Source organism: Phodopus roborovskii, unplaced genomic scaffold (genome assembly GCF_943737965.1).
Source record: "Phodopus roborovskii unplaced genomic scaffold, PHOROB, whole genome shotgun sequence".
In the NCBI taxonomy this organism is placed as follows: domain Eukaryota; kingdom Metazoa; phylum Chordata; class Mammalia; order Rodentia; family Cricetidae; genus Phodopus; species Phodopus roborovskii.
This window is the reverse complement of record NW_026126470.1, coordinates 15,807,639-15,826,329: the sequence shown is the minus strand read 5'-3', so window position 1 is coordinate 15,826,329 and position 18,691 is coordinate 15,807,639. Positions and strand designations below refer to the sequence as shown.

The 18,691-nt window shown below is 34.6% G+C and overlaps 1 protein-coding gene across 1 annotated transcript in view; it reads left to right on the top strand.

Annotated features, from left to right (window-relative positions):
* Lipi (lipase I) overlaps positions 1-18,467 on the top strand; it is a 33,775-nt gene extending 15,308 nt beyond the window's left edge. Inside the window, exons 7-11 of the mRNA XM_051191668.1 lie at positions 522-689; positions 2,216-2,320; positions 4,287-4,398; positions 8,978-9,148; positions 18,380-18,467. Coding sequence (XP_051047625.1) covers positions 522-689; positions 2,216-2,320; positions 4,287-4,398; positions 8,978-9,148; positions 18,380-18,467 — 644 coding nt within the window. The remainder of the gene's footprint in view (positions 1-521; positions 690-2,215; positions 2,321-4,286; positions 4,399-8,977; positions 9,149-18,379) is intronic.
* Positions 18,468-18,691: the final 224 nt, after the last annotated feature.

Genomic DNA, 18,691 nt, shown 5'->3' with positions numbered 1-18,691 from the left:
GTCCCATACATGGATTGATTCATGGCCTCTGAGTGTGGAATGGGCCTAACTTCAGCACTGTAGCATTTAGTACATGATCAGATGCTACTATGACTAGAGAAGTTTTTAAAAAATATGGAAAATTAGGAATGGGAAGTGAGGTCAGTGAGCTGTAACACCACTAGCCTCCTGAGACATATTTAACATTGGATCAAAAGTTTAGAGGATAGGATTAGAAAAGAAATACACTATGATAGTAAACATTGTAGCCAAGTGCGTCTGTGTCCTGTTAATTTAAACAGCCCTGGTATGTGGTTCATTACTTTATATAAATGTCTTGTGTATTTCATGAAAACGTTATGTCCAATTTAAGATTTTAGTGAGGCTTTTTAATAGGTTGAGGTGTAACTGTATTGTGGTCAATATTTTGTATATAGAAAGAGCAAAGAATTTACTATAACTTAATGGGTGATATTTCTCTAATTCACTTGAATTGATTCCACATTTTTACAGTTGTTTTGTTTGTTGTTCTCACCCTTAAGGAGTTAATTACATAAAGTGTGACCATCAGAGAGCAGTTCATTTGTTCCTTGGAGCTTTTGAAGCAAAGTGCAATTTTGTTTCATTTCCTTGTCCCTCCTACAAAGATTATCAGAATGGTTTATGCATGGACTGTGGGAAACTTTACAAAGGCTCCTGTCCTAGGCTTGGTAAGGAAACTTGCATTTATTACAGTTCCTCCATAGTATGAGTAATATCATTGCGATAGACTATTAGGCTGGAAGCTAAAATGTGTTTCATAGTAATCTGCTATTATATTATGGTTTGGGGAAAATATCAATGGGGATAATGCTAGACTCAGATTATATATTTCCTACCATTTTTCTAAAGAATTTGCCTACTCCTCTTCCTATACATACAGGCAGAAACTTCTACATTCTACATTCATTACCTTTACTAGGAAATCTTAGGCATCATAGCTAGCTTCACATTTGTTCCCAGCAGGCAGCCAACAATCACATGCGATCTATGCTTTCTAAATCAATACAACTTATCAAGGACAGTTACATTATCAGCTTTTGAAAATGAAAGTCTGCCAATGGAAAACACATAAAAAAATAAAGAATCCACAAGAAGACAGGATTAAATATGCAGAGGTAAAGAGGACATGAAGGGTATAATCAAAGTATATTATGCACATTTATATGTATGTATAATATGTGAATTAATAGATAAGTACATAAAATGTGTTCAAGTAAAAAAGAAAAAAAATAGAATTTAAAAGAATTCCAGGCCATGTTTCAACATGGTATAAACATATCCATATCTGGTTAGTATCTTGCAAGGGTTTTCCAGAAATGTTAGCAAAGTCAAAAGTTTTCTAGGAATGGGAGATGAGTAAGAGAACTTAAATAGGCCCAGTGCAGCAAGATTTTCTCATCCTTACTGTCTACACATGGAGCATCGCTATATAAAGTATCATCCATCCAGGATTTGTCAAATCCATATTTCCATACCTTTCTTTTGTTAACTTATATCTCTAGATGGGATTGTCTTTCTGGTGGCATTGTTTTCCCATCTGTGACTCAAGTTAGCTATATAGATGGCTTAAGAGCATAAGGTTGAGCTAGAGTTAAAAATTCTGAAATTTAAACTAAGTGTTCTGGCTACTACGTTAAAACTCAAAAGATTTGAGGTAGAAATAAAGAGGCATTTGGATATATTTAATATATTAATAAATTGATATTCTGTATTCATATGTAAGAAATATATTCAAGACATATGATTTATATATGTATTTATGGTTATGTGTATTTTTGCATAGTACAATATTGTATATGTAGGAAAACTTTGGAGCTTTATTCACAGAGCTAAACTGCATGTTCAAATTTTATGTAATTCACTTATTCTGGTGAATTTACTAAAAAGTGTTATGCATAAACTTCTGACTATATAATATGGTAGAAAATACTGATACAGGTGGACCTCAGTTGGACCTCAGTCATACAGATTATGTCAACTTCTAATAGGACTTTCAGAGAGTGGAGTGATTTTTTGTGAATCTTGAATATGAGTACTTTGAAAATTAATGTAAAGTATCTTACATGTTTTCGAGGTGCCTTTTAATCTATATTTGACAGTGTACATGGATATTTAAGGACTTTAGTGATTTGAAGAGTTTGTGTGTGTACCACTTAATGGAATTCAGTTCCTGTATCTGGTTCTCTAATCTTAGGTAATCAAGCCAAGCTGTGGAAAGAAGGCTTGAATAAAAGAAAAGAAGGATTGCCCCTCAGGACCATTGCATTTTTGGATACTAGCAAAGTATATCCATATTGTAGTAAGTTGCTAGAATTTAAATAAGTGAAACATTGTTTGCAATCCTGTGTTATTTCAGAATAACTGAAGCCATCGTTATAATTAATTTTTAAGGATGAATTTACCTTTGGTTTCTAAACATGTCAATTGAAGACTCAAGTGACTTGCTCTCAAGTACAACAGTTAGCTAGTAAAAGAAGCCAGGCTATCCCTATCATAGGAGAAAAGAATAGGAAGACAATGGAGTCAACATTTCCAAGCAATTTTAGAACCAACCCAGGCTAGCTCCATTTAATTTCGAGCCTTACTTGGCCATGATTTCTGCACTCATATCTCCATGTTTTTGATGCTCTCTCTTCTCCTCCTCTTCCTACTCCTACAGCTGCTTACTTTACCTTTTCTCCTCCAACCTCTGTTGTATCAAATATTCATTTATATTTCATAATTTTAGCTTTCTATAAATATATCTGAACTTCCACATGTCTCATTTCTTTTCATTATTAATTTATTTATTGCTGAAATAAAGCCTACTGATGACTTTTCAGTAGTCATTTTGGCCAATTGCTTTTAAAGCTTTAATTTTTAAAAGTGTGTGTGTGTGTGTGTGTGTGTGTGTGTGTGTGTGTGCACATGCTTATAAATGATAAATGCAGGTGCTCACAGAGACCAGAGGTATTTTGTGGATGAATGTTTCTGTCCCACTCGGTCCCACAGCCTTTCAGAAACGAATAAACACACAGAGGCTTATATTAATTATAAACTGTTTGGCTGCTGGCTGAGGATTCTTATTGGCTCCTTCTCTCTTAATTATTAGTCCATTTCTATTAATCTGTGTATCTTCATGTGGTCTTATCTCACCAGAGAATCCCTGGACATGCTTTCTTCCTGTTACCTACATGGTGTATTGCTGGTGGCTCACTCTGTGTTCCTCTACCCAGCATCTTCCTAGTATGGTAGCCCTGCCTATACTTCCTGCCTGGGTACATCATGTCTGTCCATTCACTGATACAGCTTTATTCATCAACCAATAAAAGAACCATTCACAGCATACAAAAGGACATCCGCCTTCAGTATTTGATCCCCTGGAGCTAGAATCACAGGCATTGGTCAACTATCTGACATGTCAGCTGGAGTTCAAACTTATATATTCTGCAATAGCAGTATAACTTCTAGTCTACGAGAAAAATTTCTTCAGTTAACTGTGAGCCCTTTTTGTTTTGGATTAACATATCCCTCCCTGCATGTATTTGTTTGAGTCGTAACAGTTCCAATGAACTTACACTGTATACAGTTATTTGACTTCTTTGCTATTCCTCAGTAGGCAATGAAACTGATGATTAAAGTTGGTAAGCACATTTAGCTGTATATATTATTCAGGTGATCAAGAGACTTATAATATTTACATATGTTCCTGACAAAGAAAATGTTGTTTCATATTTTTCTTCCATTGGATTTTTTGTTTTTAGCCAAGTTAGTATGTAGTATCAATTTAATCAAATTATCAGCATACTCAAATTGACGATTGACTGGCAGCTTTTTATTCTTCAAAATCTGACTTTTTTTTGTTTCCTGTAATGGCATGACCTCTAGTATGTTTAGGGAAGATCCCACTCCCAGGAATAGTTGGACAATGTAATATGTACTCATTGGGGAGAAAAAAATTAGAAAATTCACAAAGTTTGGTGTTGGGGAGGTACAGGTAGATGAGGGTGTGGGAAGAGTTGGGGGGGAGGTGAGTATGAACATTGTCAGAATAAAGTCTTTGAAATTCCCAAAGAATTATGAAAAACATTTTGGAAATAACCCAACAAGAAGCAGAATGCACAATCCACTGATAAAATTATTTCATCTGAAATTTTTGTTTGCATATGAAATACGGGACTCTGATACATAGGCCACATATGCTTGTGTGTATTTTTGCATATGTGGCAAAACAAAACAAAGGTTGGAATATAATATGAATGACATTTTGTATTTTTATTTTGTAGCATATTATTTTGATATCACTATAGTTGCTTTGAACAAAACTATGAATGCTGGATCAATTTCATTCAGCTTATTAAACAGTCTTAAGGAACTTGAATTCCCCAAGCTCTATGTGTAAGTACCAGTTATTACTTACTCCTTTGAGAAATTAAATGTTTGCTTATTTGCATATCTACGAATGGTTCAGCAGCTAATTCAGAGTGAATTTTCTAAATGAGTAAGCTCAAATATTAGTGCATTTTACACATCATGTCCTACTCTTTGATTCTACAGGAACATATTGAATATGTAATATGCCATAAATACAGAATGGCCACAAGTGTCAGAGGAATGGTAGACATAATTTTTGTCATGTTTTTGACTCTTAATTCCAGTATTCCTCTTAACCATCCTGCATGCTCACTTTGTCCAGTTTTAATAAATATCATATTCACAGTGTTATAAATAAAAATATAATACTATCAGTTAATGACAGTGACACAAATTTAACATTTAGAGAACTTGAATCACAAAGATCCCAAATGTATGTTGAGGCACCTTTGTCCTCAATTCCAAATGACTTTTTACATGTGTATGATTGGATATGCACATTTCTAAAGTTACCTAATCTTCAAGCCACTTTTCAGCTGGTTTGCTAAACATGTGTTTATCACCTAGATAAATTCTTAAAATATTTTTTTTTTCTCTTCAGGAAAAGAATGATATAAAGTTGCATGCTTTTATTGTAATTACACTTTCCAATGCACTTGTTTAACTATATAGAAAGTGGAATATTTTTATGTCTGGTGATTAAGCCAATAATAAACTTCAACTTTAACCTGTTATTGGTGACTTTTGAGTTGTAGTGGCTACAGGTGTTATCTCCAACATTTACTGTTGCCATAGCTTAAGTAATTATAATACATGAACTGGCCAATAGACTAAATTTAATGTGTGGTGAGTCTTGGACCTAAACATATTCTGACATACAGCTATCAACTATGAAAGATGAAAACCTCCCTGACTAGGAGCAAATTTAGTTGTGAAACAATGACAAAAATATCCTTAATGTTAAAATGCTATCAATGTTTAATTAAAATTCTGCAATGGAATACAAATATAATACATCACCTTGTCACATAGTAAATGATATACATAGCATAGGAAAACTATTTCAAATACATGAAGGAGATCACAAGAAAAAAGTTCATGTTGGCAAAATACTGAAAAATCTTCATAGTGAAGTAAAACTATGAGCTTCCATTCTCAGAAACGAAATATTGGATCAATATCAGGCAACTAAAAATTGAGATACATATCTTAATATTGCATTCTATAGATACAATTTTTAAATTAAGAATCGTTGCAGTTAAATTATTGGTAACATGAAAATGGAAGTGTAAAACTATTTCTTCTTCAATTTTTGCCTCCTTTCAGTCACTCAAAAAAGATACAGAACACAAATTCTTCACTTATGTCAAGTCTTATTTTACTAAGAGTACTTTTCAATTCCTTTTAACCCAAGCTTGGACATGGATTCTATGTTGTATGTTATAATACTAAGTGCTATTCAGTAAACAGTCCATTAATACAGCTCTCTTATATTGTAAAAGGTTTTGTATATATTACACGCACATATATAGTCTATTGTTTATCATTATCAGAAATACACTGTTAGCTTTTAAATAAATTCACTTATTCAGAACATTATTTATAACAAAACATATACAGATGTTTTAAGGATGTCTAGGTACTCAAGCTGAAATAGTGTTATTGTTCAGAAGGAAGTCACAAAACACTGGTGGAGGCTAATGCGTAATTGAATCTGAGTAGTGAGTTTCATGATAGATTACCAGTTAATGTGCTGTCAGAAGGCAGAAAAGGAGTAAACACATTTGAAAGCAATGTAATCCCATAAGCAAACTGGGAGAAGTTGCTTCCAAAGGCCCAGAGAAAGAAAATACTGACTAAACTCATAAATAGCACAGAGACCCAACCTCCTAATGCAGTTGCTTCAATTTTCTTTCCTGTAGGTAAAGAAATTTGTTATGATTTATTTTGAAAACAGTTACACACTGTGAAATAGTGATGGATTTTACTCATAATGGATTCAGTATATAAAGGATGACATCATTATTATATGCATACTTATTACAATATGTTCACCTAAGCTAGGCTATTGTTTTCCATCAGAATTACTTGGCATTGGAACTTTTGTTTGAATGCTAGAAGAATCAAAACATCTTAAAAGACCAAGCATTTCCCTTTGAAGATCTGGAACAGAAATATTTGCTGTTTATACAAAATGCACAATATTATACAAAGAAATGAATGTATGAATTCTGAACTTGACAGTTGCACTACAGACACTCTACTTCACTTCTTCCTCATCCCGATCCTCCTTGTCCCCTTACCCCTCCTTCTCCTTCCCGCCTCACCCTCCCTTCTTCTTACACAGGATCTGTGCATACTGTGTGTTCTTGTTTCATTTTTTAATTAGCAAAATAGGTCTTGTGCTGGATCTTGATTTTCACACGTATTGTTGTGGTGTGGTCATTTTTTTCCAATGCCACTAAGAACACTCAGTTATTAAGTACAGTATGATTTGGAATGTAAGGTTTTATATATTTAGGATTTTATTTATTTATTTATTTATTTATTTATTTATTTTTCTATATTGTGCATATTTGTGTGTATGGTGGAAGGGAGGGTACACATGCTCCAGCATGCATGTGGAGGTCAGAGGACATATTTTGGATATTGAGTCTCTGCTCCCATCATGTGGCTTCCAGGAAAGAACTCAAGACTGTCAGGTTTGGTAGCCTTTATCCACTAAGCTATATCACCTGCCCTCATGGTAGGCTTTTACATACTAAGTATGATGATTACATGTTCAGATTAGAGCAGTCCATCAGATAAATATTAGTGAGATAAAAGGAAATTTTAGACTCTTCATAAATGGTTATTGTTGCATTTGAGCAATGGATGCTGGGAACTAGACAAGTTCATGGAATAAAAACAAAGATCAAGAGAGATTCTAGAGGTTCTAAGGTTTCCAAATCTTATATATGATTTATCTCAAGTGTTAAATTGAGAAAAGTAAACCAGTCTAGAATAACTTCAAAATCTCAACTGTGGACCCTAATAAAATATTTAAAATCTCCCTTTCATAACAAACCATTGTATATGAAGTCGAGGGTTCTATGGCAAGTATCCAGTTTAACCATTCAAGACATGTTTTGAGAGACTGGCAAGGAAGCATGCTAAGCAGTGGACGGGAAAGGAAGGGAAAGCAAGGGAGGGGAAGTGAAGGGGATGGAAGGGAAGGGAGGAGAGGAGAGGGGAGGGGAAGGGAGGGGAAGAGAGGAGAGGAGGAGAACAGAAGAGAGGAGAAGAGAAGAAGAAAGGAGAGCTCTTGATATTGAAGAAATAGAAATTCAGGCAGTTAGAACCCCTTGAGAAGATGTGAATTTGTAGGTAACCTATTCCTATCTGGCCTGTGTTGCAGGAGTTCTGAGAAGTCTGAATATGCTATTTGAAATACAGCAGAGATACATCCAATGAAGTTATATTCTGGGGGAAAGTGGGTAACCCAGCCAGGGTGAGAGCAGAGATGAACTTTGAAGGAATGGTGACATCCTTTGGAGGGCCTAACTTCTGTGGAGAATAACAGGGGCAGTAGAGCAATGAGAAGTCAAGCTCGGAAGGAAAACGTTGGGGCTTCCATGTGCTGCTATGTTGCTTTCTGTTCTAGACAGACCCTTGTCTTTGCTCCAGCACAGTTTGCTGCAAAACCCACTTTTTTAAAACAAGGAATATTTCCACACTATTTCCTTTTTTCCATCCTTGCTTTTCTCTTTCCCATTTCCTTCTTTCTTCTGATCGAAATCTTGTGGGTCCTCTGGTCCAACTTGGAGATGACAATAGAGAGAGCTCTATTTCATTTGGATTTGGACAATACTATAATGATGGTTACTTACTATTTATTTTTCATTTTACATACCAACCTCAGTTCTCCCTTCTCCCTTCTCCCACCCGTCCCCCACCCCACCCCCCATCACGGACTTTGGGAATTATTTTAATAGACTCATATTTCTGGCACAGACATATGTAGAGTTGGAGGAGGAGTAATAGACAGAATTTACAGTTATGGTTTTTACATTAATAGCTGTGTGAATTCTATAAAGCAATTTGTGTGGCTTGAACCTCAGTTTTCTTGCCTTATAATCACCATTCTTATAATATCCTGAACAGCAAGTTGCTGGCTACATACGATCCTCCAAGTCTATGCTGAAAGAACTGTTACTATCTTTGAAATATTGAGAATGTCTGTAAAATTATGCTTTCAAAATATTACTGTTACTTTTCAACTTAAATCTTAGTATCTTATTGATTTTTCTTTAAGGGAAATTTCTGAACTGTGTTGGAGAATAACATTTCTTAATTGAACTCCTAGTGAATTGAAGGAATTGTGATGGGTAAAGAATGGTCTACAAATTCAGGATAAACAGTCTTAGACAAAATATGTCTCCACATGCTGATATGGGAACTCATGTATCCCCACTGTTATTTTAGTCTGTCTTGTCTGACCTCTTCCCTATAAAATTGTCCCCCATGTTTCATTATTATTACACTGATGTTAGAAAAACTATATTTAATTATTTTATATAATTAATTATTTAATATACTGAGAACATCATATTTTTCTGCTTAGGAAAAGCCAACCTTCTGAAAATCTTCAAGAAGTCAAGATTCTTGCTCAGTTCATAAAGGATGTTGAGGACATTAGATGCATTTATATGACATATTTGCAGCCTTCTCATTGTTCCACATCCCCATATATATTTCAGAGTCTCGTATTAAAGTCACTTACATACCCAGAAAGGTAAGAAATCTAAATTTTGATTACACTATTTTGTCTTAATGTTTGAAGTGCTCTTTAAGTTTTGGGTAAGACTTTATGTGTGAAAATATTCATTAATTTTATTATAAAACAATTTCAAAATGTTTTAAAAAAGACATAAAATGTATTTTTTTCTTGTCTTGAGTGATACTTAGTGATGGTTTAAAGTTACATTATTTGAGCAACAGAAAACCATGCATACTAATTTCATAAGGTATTGCTAAGTTGAGAAATTGACACAATATATCCCTTAAAGGTTTATTAATATTTTATGTTTGCTTGTTTTTTAGCTCAAAAAACAGTTTTATTAGAGTTTAAGAGAAAAAGAGCAGGTGAAGTCAGGTGCAAATCTCAGCAGCTGCAGTGAGGATCAAGACAGAAAAGTGGAAAAGGAGAGAAAGAGAAATCATTTTAGGGTAGGCCACAATTCCCAAGTGGGATTCTTAACGCCACTGTAAAAGTTAGGCATTGCCCTATGCAACTGTGACTCCAGTGTTGGATGAATGGACACACGGGAATCATGGAACTTGCTGACCAGCCAGGCTAGTCAACTCAGTGATTGCCAGGTTCTGTAAGATATCATATCTAAAGGAAATAAGGAAATAAGGTAGAAAATAGTAGGGAAATATACCAACATCAACTTCTGTCCTGTGCATGAGTGTGCACAGGTAAACATACCACACATACACACATGTATAGATTATAGGAACATGTTGCACAATACAACATGCATAGATGCACATCCCATGTATAGACAGATACAATATATATTCATATATACATATATGTATGCATATTTAAATATATACATACACATATACATATAACACATATATGTATATGTGTATATATGAGTTCCTAATTTTATCTTTTATAAAAGTGCAGTACAGAAGATACATGTTTACACAAAGGTAAAACAAAAGCACTATGTGAATATGTGTGTGTGTGTGTTTGTGTGTGTACAGGAATATATAATGCCTGTGTATGAATGCATGTGTGTAGAGGCAAGAGGTCAGCCTTAGATATTCTTTAGTGCCAATCACATTTTGTGGAAGATAGGTTCTCTTACTGGCATCACAATAATGATTGCTAGAGATCTGCTTCTCTCCACCTCTCCAATGTTGAAATTATGATAGTGTGATTGTGCTAGCCTTTTTATGTGAGTGCTAGGGATCTAATTCCAGACCCCCATACTTGTGTTACTGACTGACTGAACTGTTTACCAATCTGAACATGCATTTAGATGAGCTCTGTATCCGCAGAGGAGTATTGGGAATTAATTTAAATGCGAATCACCTTACAAATTTCAGTTGATAATATACATACATTCAAAATCAGCATAAAAAACTGACAAAAGGCAGTTTTCATTGTCCCTGTAGTTAAAATATATGCAAAAGAAATGAAAACCAATACAAATCCAAGCAAGAACATTTACTACTATAATTTCTTACAAATGTGTGGTTGGAGCAGAATGTCATATCTTGAAGGACAAAGTTTTAAGTTTTCATCTCTATCTGATTTGGTATTTATTTTATAATAAAAAACAGTTTCCAGTAATGAATACATTTATTCATTGCAGAGCATTTGGAACATTTGTTCCAACATATTAATATTTTCTGCTTTTGCATCACTATCATCTCATTTCATTTTTATGTAGACACCAGCTGCATAAAACTCATTCATAAGTAAGAAATAGGGAAAAGCCATTCCTAGATGCTCCAGTGCATAAAACACAATGGTATGGGATTTTCTTTTCCAAACCCTAACTGTGGATGGATCATGATGATTTACTGGATTTACAAAATTTGTATACAATTCTTTTGACTCAGAAAATGAAAATTTAAAACACTATAAATAAACTACCCAGAGACAGATATTGGCATTCAAGCTTTAAGTTGAAGATCAGAGAAGCAAAACAAACAGGCCAGTAGTTCTTACCTCTACCTAGCTCAAATGACAATGCTGACTCCACCAATGCTCAGAGGCAAAACTCTCAGTTCCTGCCTCCTCCTGCCTTATTTCTTTTCTCTGCCAGCCAAATGGCTCCTGTGTCCACCTCCCTAGTGTAGAGATTATAGGCCTGTGATCACAGGTGCTGAGATCACCTTTGTGTGAGCTGTTTCTTTAGGACTAGATCAACTTGAACTAGTCTACCTTTTAATCCTGAGTCCTAGGATTAAAGGTGTGTGGTACCACAGCCTAGCTCTATAACCAATCAATCAATCAATCAATCAATCAATTAATCACTTTAATCCAAGGTTTGTGTCACCACTGCTTGATTCCTATAGTCTGAGCCTGGCTTTGCTTTCTGAATCCTTGAACAAGCTTTCATAAGTCATAAACAATATATTGCCACAGGTCATCTCATTGAAGTCACCACAATCAGGTGGCTTTTGGTTTCGTAATGTTACTGCTGCTTGATTGATTGTTCTCTTGGTTTTCTAGTTTTCTAACAGGTATGCAAATATAAGTTGTTCCTTTCCATTTCTCAGACAGCAATGATGAGGCCATCTCTGCTCTTTAATCTGGGTATTGACACATTTAACTAATTAAGATTAATGTCAGTGCAGGTTAATTCAAGCTTTGTGTTTTTGTTTTCTATTTGTTCTATTGGTTCCCTGCTCATTTTTTTTTCTGTCATCTTCTGGATAAATTGAGGACTTACGTGATTTCATTGCTTCTTCATGTGGATTTTTGAAAGGTCTCTTTGGAGTTTATATTACTTAGTTTACAGAAATCTACTTTCAAGTGGTTTTTAATATTTCACATAGGAGAACATTGTAGTACTCTGCTTTTATTTTTCAATGATACTTTTTTATGCTGTTGTTGGCAAACCTTTTCCTTTCAAGTGTCCTATTTGAAAGGAAACTCTATTTCTGTTTAAACAGTTATTCTATGAAAGAGATAACATTAGTTAGAGACATGATATGTACGTGTGTGTACATATATCTTCAAGTGTGAATACATATGTTTGTTCATGTACGTGTTCATATGTGTTTGAATGTGTCTTACAAAGGCTAGGGATTAAAAACAGAAATTTTCCTTAGTCACTTGTGATAGATTAATTAACTAATTAATTAATTAATTACACATATCAATCCCAGCTATCAGTCTGGGGGTCCAATAGCTCCTCCTTATTTAGGTCAGCTGTCTCTGTGGGTTTTTGTAGCCTGGTCTTGTCCTCCTTCTCTGCATCTGGATTCCAGTTCAGCTCAGTGTCTAGTTGTGGCTGTCTGCTTCTGTTTCCATCAGCTACTAGAAAAGGGCTAAATATGATGGTGGATAAGTTAGTTCTCAATCTCATGTGATATTTTCGTGACATACTCTTTCATTGGATCTAGAGCTCATGTATATTATACACATCTAACAGCAATGTCCAGGAATTGACCATCTCTCTGTGTACCCCCAGTCCTTGGGTTACAGACGTGTCCTGCAGCATGTGGTGCTTATATTATATCCATGTGGGACTTCAAATCAGGTTCTCATGCTTGCTTGGAAAGAACTTTGCCAAGTGGAACTTCTCCTCAGCTCCCATTGGGATGTTTTGGTTGACAGGGGCATCTCTTCACCCGCATTAACTTACTTTCTAGCATAGTTTTCATAATGAATTTTTTTCTCTACTGTGTCTATATTATTTATGAAAATTCCTTATATGTTCTTCATTTTTAAAGATAATATTTGCAGACATAGAACTCTAGTGTGACAAATTTTACTTTCAGTACTCCCGGTGGTCTTGTCAGTGGAGCAGGAGGTAGCACCTGCACTTCAGGGGTTTCATTCACCAGAAAGCAAAGCACTGATGGCTGAATCTCAGATAGAAAAGGCCCTGAGCGCTTTTCCTCCAGAATGTCTCTTGCTACTGCTGCGTTTTTACATGTTTTCCACTGAAGTTTTCTCTGGTATCTGGCATAGTGTTAATGGGTGTGGGGGAATCCCCACTGCCTTTAATGTAGTGTGATTATCTCATGGAAATATCCAGTTCTACTGGGCATTTTTACCTGTGGATTATTCTAAAGATGATTTCCTTTTAAGCTGCACTGTTTAATTGAAGTAATGGTTATATACAATAATGGTGTTAGTTCAAATAGAATTTTGATGATTAAGGATTTCTAATAACTATAGTAAGAGAACATGATAGTGGTTAGTTTAGTGGGAAAATTAATATAGGTAAAGATAAGCTACAGTGTTGTCCCCATTCCTGATAGAGCAGAGGCTCCAGAGGATAGAAAATAGGAACAACAAAGTGTCACTCAGCTAGGACTTATGAGTCTCTTGAGGAGCCATCTAAATTATAGTTTAGGTTAATGATTAAGGAAAACAATTGATTCTCAGAAGTTAGGCTAGCTCAAGTTCTTTTTGTGTTAATGTTGGAAGCTGTGTTCAGGGGTTTCAGTGTGCATCATAGCTAACACAAATCTTTAAATAATGACTTAAGGTTAGGTTAAGGTGATTTTATTAGTGGCTTTGAGGTAGAAAGTCTTGGGAAACATAGTTTATAGAGACATAGTTTTTATAGTTGAGAGACAGACTACTTGAGGTCAAGGCACAAAAACAATGGCAACCTTGTTATTGTTGGCTGACATACCTTTCTCCCTAGAATGGGTTGGTGATCATAGGTGATGATTAAATCTTTGTACTCATTTCTACCCTCAGTTTCCTGATACCAAAAAAAAAAAAAAAAAAAAAAAAACCAAAAACAACAACAAAAAAACCCCCAAAACTTTTGATGAGTGGGTTTCACCCTGAAGATTTAAAGTAGAACTGTTTTTTTTCATAAACCTAAGTTTAGATTGTGATTCTCTTAAGATATTTTTATAAGATTACTTTTTGAGATAAATGATAAAGTGACTGGTCCTTTCTTTGGAACTGCAAAATGAAGCCTGCCAGTAAAAGCATTGGCTGAGAAAAAAATACATTGTTTGTTTACATTCTAATACATTGCTTGCTTACATTCTGTTAATTTGTAATAAAATGCTTAGACATAAATGTATGTGGGTTCTTGTGGATAATTTGTTTTTCACCTGTAATACGCACAATGTTTAATTATGTGTTATCTTTTTTATTTGTACTCATTGTAATTATTCACTTAAAAATAGAATGTAACCACTTCGTAATTATTATATTTATTGTTCCAAAGATTTTGTTGGGGTAAATGAGCTATAGGAGAAAAAATAAGAAAGTGAGGAAGGCATCAGGAAAGACACACAGAAGGGATAAATCAGGATAGAAGAACAGAGCAACAACAACAAACAGAATAGAGTAGAACAAGCAAAAACAAACAAACAAAACAAAACAAAAAAAAAAACAAAAACAAAAAAGAATAATAAAATGAAGAATTAAGCCTTGGCCCCAAGCAAAGCCCTCATGTGTCTGTCTGTTTTCTGTACAGTAGTTTGACTGCTCTGATCTCTCCTTCAGTTTCTCTGACCTGCCGAAGGCTTGCCATTCATCAGCACACTGCGTGACATCCTGATGTGTGTGTGTTTGTGTGTGTGTGTTCCCTTTTCACTGCCGTAGAGAATTAAGTTTTACTCCCTCAGATATATATATATAAAATCAATTGAGTGATTAGTCCACTGGCTCCATGATTCCCCCTTCAATTCCTATGCTGCTAAAGGCTGGTCCTTCCAGTGACTTAGTACTTCCTATATAGGACGCTACATTGTCTGTTGCTTTGATTATATTAAGAAATCTGTTGTTGTCCTTGTTTCTCTAGAAATGATAACTTATTTTCTTTGGGTAATCAATATTTTTTACTGAGTTGGGACAGTTATATTACAATATGCCTAGTAATTTATTCACATTACTTTTATTAATTATTATTATTATTATTATTATTATTTTGTTTGTTGTTTTGCGAGACAGGGTTTCTCTGTATTGCTTTGAAGCCTGTCCTGGAACTTGCTTTGTAGACCAGGCTGGCCTCGAACTCAAAGAGATCTGACTGCCTTTGCCTCCTGAGTGCTGGGATTAAAGGCATGAGCCACCAATGCCTGGCTATTTCTTATCATGAATGGTTAACAATAACATCGTAGAATAATATCTTTAAATAGGAAATGGTCAAATTTTCTTGTATGAAAGAATTTCATAAATGAGTTCTTGTCTTTGAAGTTCATTGGCCATAAACCTGCAGAGTGATAGTTTGTTCTTTTTAAATAAGATTTCATCAAAAGTTTCACCTAGGCCTTTTATTTATTTTTGCTTCTGTATCACTTTTGTGTCTTCTTTGGGGATCCATATTTCCTATTTCAGTGTTAAACGTTGTCCCAGAACTCACAAATGCTGCCTTAATTTTCCTGATTACACTTTCCACATCTAATTTTGGGGAGTTTGGCTGTTACTGCTCTTTGCTTCTATAACATCAATCTGTTATCATTCCTGTGTAGCAGTGTTTAGTTCATACACTGTGTCCATATATGGAAGTATGATTTGTATTTTTATAATTTATGTCTGTGTTTATCTTTTTGAGCACATGAAATGAATGTATGTTAACTAATAGGCTACATTTGTGTTGGTTACCACATTTGCGCTAATGCTGTGGATTGTTTCAGTAGGATAAATCTCTTCCTCATATGGCTCTAGCTTCTGCTTCTTGCTTGCCAGCAAATTCCTTACAAAGCCAGAATGAGGATAACCAGGGCCACATACACCTTGTTATTTATTTGTTTACTTCCTGCATTTGGTGTTGAACTTTGAACCTTGGGGTTGTTCCTGTTCTCCTAATTCTCTCCCATTGAGTTTTATCCATATCCCTACAGGGTGTTTTTGGATTTAGATGCTAGACATCGTATGTTTTATCGTATTGGATGATCTGCACTCTGTAAATATGTTTTATAAATGTGAAATTCCTGTAAATAGCTTTGAGGCTGGTTTTGAAGAAGCTACTAAATTACGTATGGGCAGATGTTCTTTAGAAGAACGGGTTTCACAGTGTTCTAGGCATACCTGGAGAAATATTAAACTGAGATTTGTTTACTTGCATCTTGTGAGCATAACTTATCTAGCTAGTGACATGTAAGTTGTGAATTTATCCCTGTCCAGCAGTTAGGATAGAATCAGGTATATTTCTGTCTCTGTATTAATGGTTAAAAATAATTCTTTAAGTCACTTTACAAAAGAGCATTAGAAAAGTTGAAGTGACATATCATGCAAAAGTCCCAGAAAGATATTTAAAATAAGCAAAATGTATTTCTTATTTTTTATGCTATATTTGGATTGCAGCTAAAAACTAGATTAGATTTAGCTTTAGATATTAACTTTGAATCACTTCCATTGTTAATAAAGTTTGTTTATTTATCAATTTTCCCTTGTGTTAATCTGTAATAAGAAAAATATTAGAAATGTGATATTTAATGTGCATGCTGGAATTAAAAATATATAAAAACTTTCCTTCTTTGAGATGTTTCAACAAATACACATTTTCTTTGAAATAGCACCATTTTCATAGGAAAGGACTATTAATTATATATAGTAAAAGACTTCAAAATTAGAGTCATGACAATGAAAATAGGTGACTATTAACAATGTAGAGAAAGAAAAGCAAACTTTCTCATATATATTTACAAAGTTGAAGGTTGTCAGGCCTTACACATCTGCTTAAACTGTTCCTATACTGTTGTACAAGCTTTACAAAAAGAAAAAAAATGACAATGTTGCTTTGCTCATATATTTCAGACATGCATTCTGGGAAGGCACTGAGTAGCTGAGGTAACTTTTTCATTTATAGATCTGACACATTTTAAATATAAAAATAGTGTAGAAATGAGGCAGAAGAAATTCAAGAATCTAAGGCATATCCATACATAAAAGGCATACCCATATGTACAGCCAAGCAGAGCAAGATTTCGTGTGTTTGAGGAACTAAATATCTTTCAACTTCTCTCTAGTTCTTAAAAAGTTTTATTTTTTACTTATTTCATGTGTGTGTAAGTTTTGCCTATAAGGGTGTCCCTGAGTTACTTGCATGTAGTACCTGCAGAAGCCAGAAGAGGGCATCTGATGCCCTGGAACTGTCTACAACTCTAAAGTTCTTGTCAGGAATCTACCCTGGGATCCTTTGGGAGAGCAAGTGCCTTTAATGCTGAGCCATTGATGGTCTCTAGAGGCACAGATTATGATCCGCTATAACATAACGAAAGCTTCCTCTGCCAGCATCTTAAAGTTTTTATGGTGTTTGAGTAGTATCAGTTCGCAATTATAGGGCCACAATGTGAAAATGAAAGTTACAAGCAGCCTTTAGTATTTGAAATGAGAAGCACTTATACTCTTCTCGATTCATTTCCGTAACGATCAGTGCTTACATTTTATATGCAAACATAAAATTTATGTCTCATAAAAATTAAGAAATTCAAATGCAATCTGCTGTTAAATATTTTGTAACATTGATAGCTGTAGTGGTTCATGCCTGTGGTCCCTGCATACAGAGGTTTAAAGAAGTTTAAAGTGAATTTAAGGCCAACCTGAGCTATGTAACAAGACCTGGTTAAAACAAACAAACAAACAACCATTATCCAGTAGTATTTCCACCATGCTAGGATGTTGGAACACATGTAACTCTGGAGCCTGTCACATAAAAGTAAGATAATTTTGTGGTTGATTTGATTTCACTTGACTTAGTAACCATGGATGAATAAAAATATATTTTTTCCCATTTACTTTTTTATTTTCAAGTTTTTCCAAACATTAACAGAAAAACAAGCATCAGGACAAGATGCTTAATTAATTGTGGTTTAATCTATTAGCTATCTCAAACACTGTATACATGTCCTCATTAAAATGTACAATATGTTACATGGTATTGTTTCAATTTTAATGAATGGCAAAATAAAGTTAAAGAAAAGAATTTAGATAAAATATGCCTTATCTGTCACTCTCTCTCTTTGGAAGTAGTTGCAATGGAAGAGGTATTATTGATGCCTTAAAATTGAATTCAGGAAGAGACTGATTTCAATAGTCCTGTACCATCTGAATAGCCTATGGTGTAACAGAGACAGAGGTGGAAAGGGATAATTATTTTCTTTCTCATAAGCATTATCTCTATGTCATCCCAACACAGATGAGACAAGTGGATTCAGGTCTAGGGGATTGTTCCAATTTCCTACTTTTAAAAAACTAGCTAGTTATGGATTTAGACTATTCTAATATTTACATGAAAAGGAAATAAAAATTGCCACTTTACTAATATCTGTTTGCCTCTTTTCTTCTCTTTCAAAGACCACCACTGTGCAAGTATAATTTTGTACTTAAGGAAGGAACAATGACAGCACTTCAACTAGATGCCTGTAAGACACAGATGGTGTGAATGCGTTCTTTCATCCAGTATACAACTGTGGACTAAAGAATTTGTCAACTGCAACATTGTAACCAGCCATTGTTCTAGAATGAACTAGTCAATCTGTGATTCAGGTGTATCTATTTTAACACACTGTGGAGAATCCAACATAAGAAAACATAGTATGCCTATGACGAAAAGCACTCTGAATATATTCTAAAGCTGTTTGTTTTTCCTCATCTGCTTCTGATATG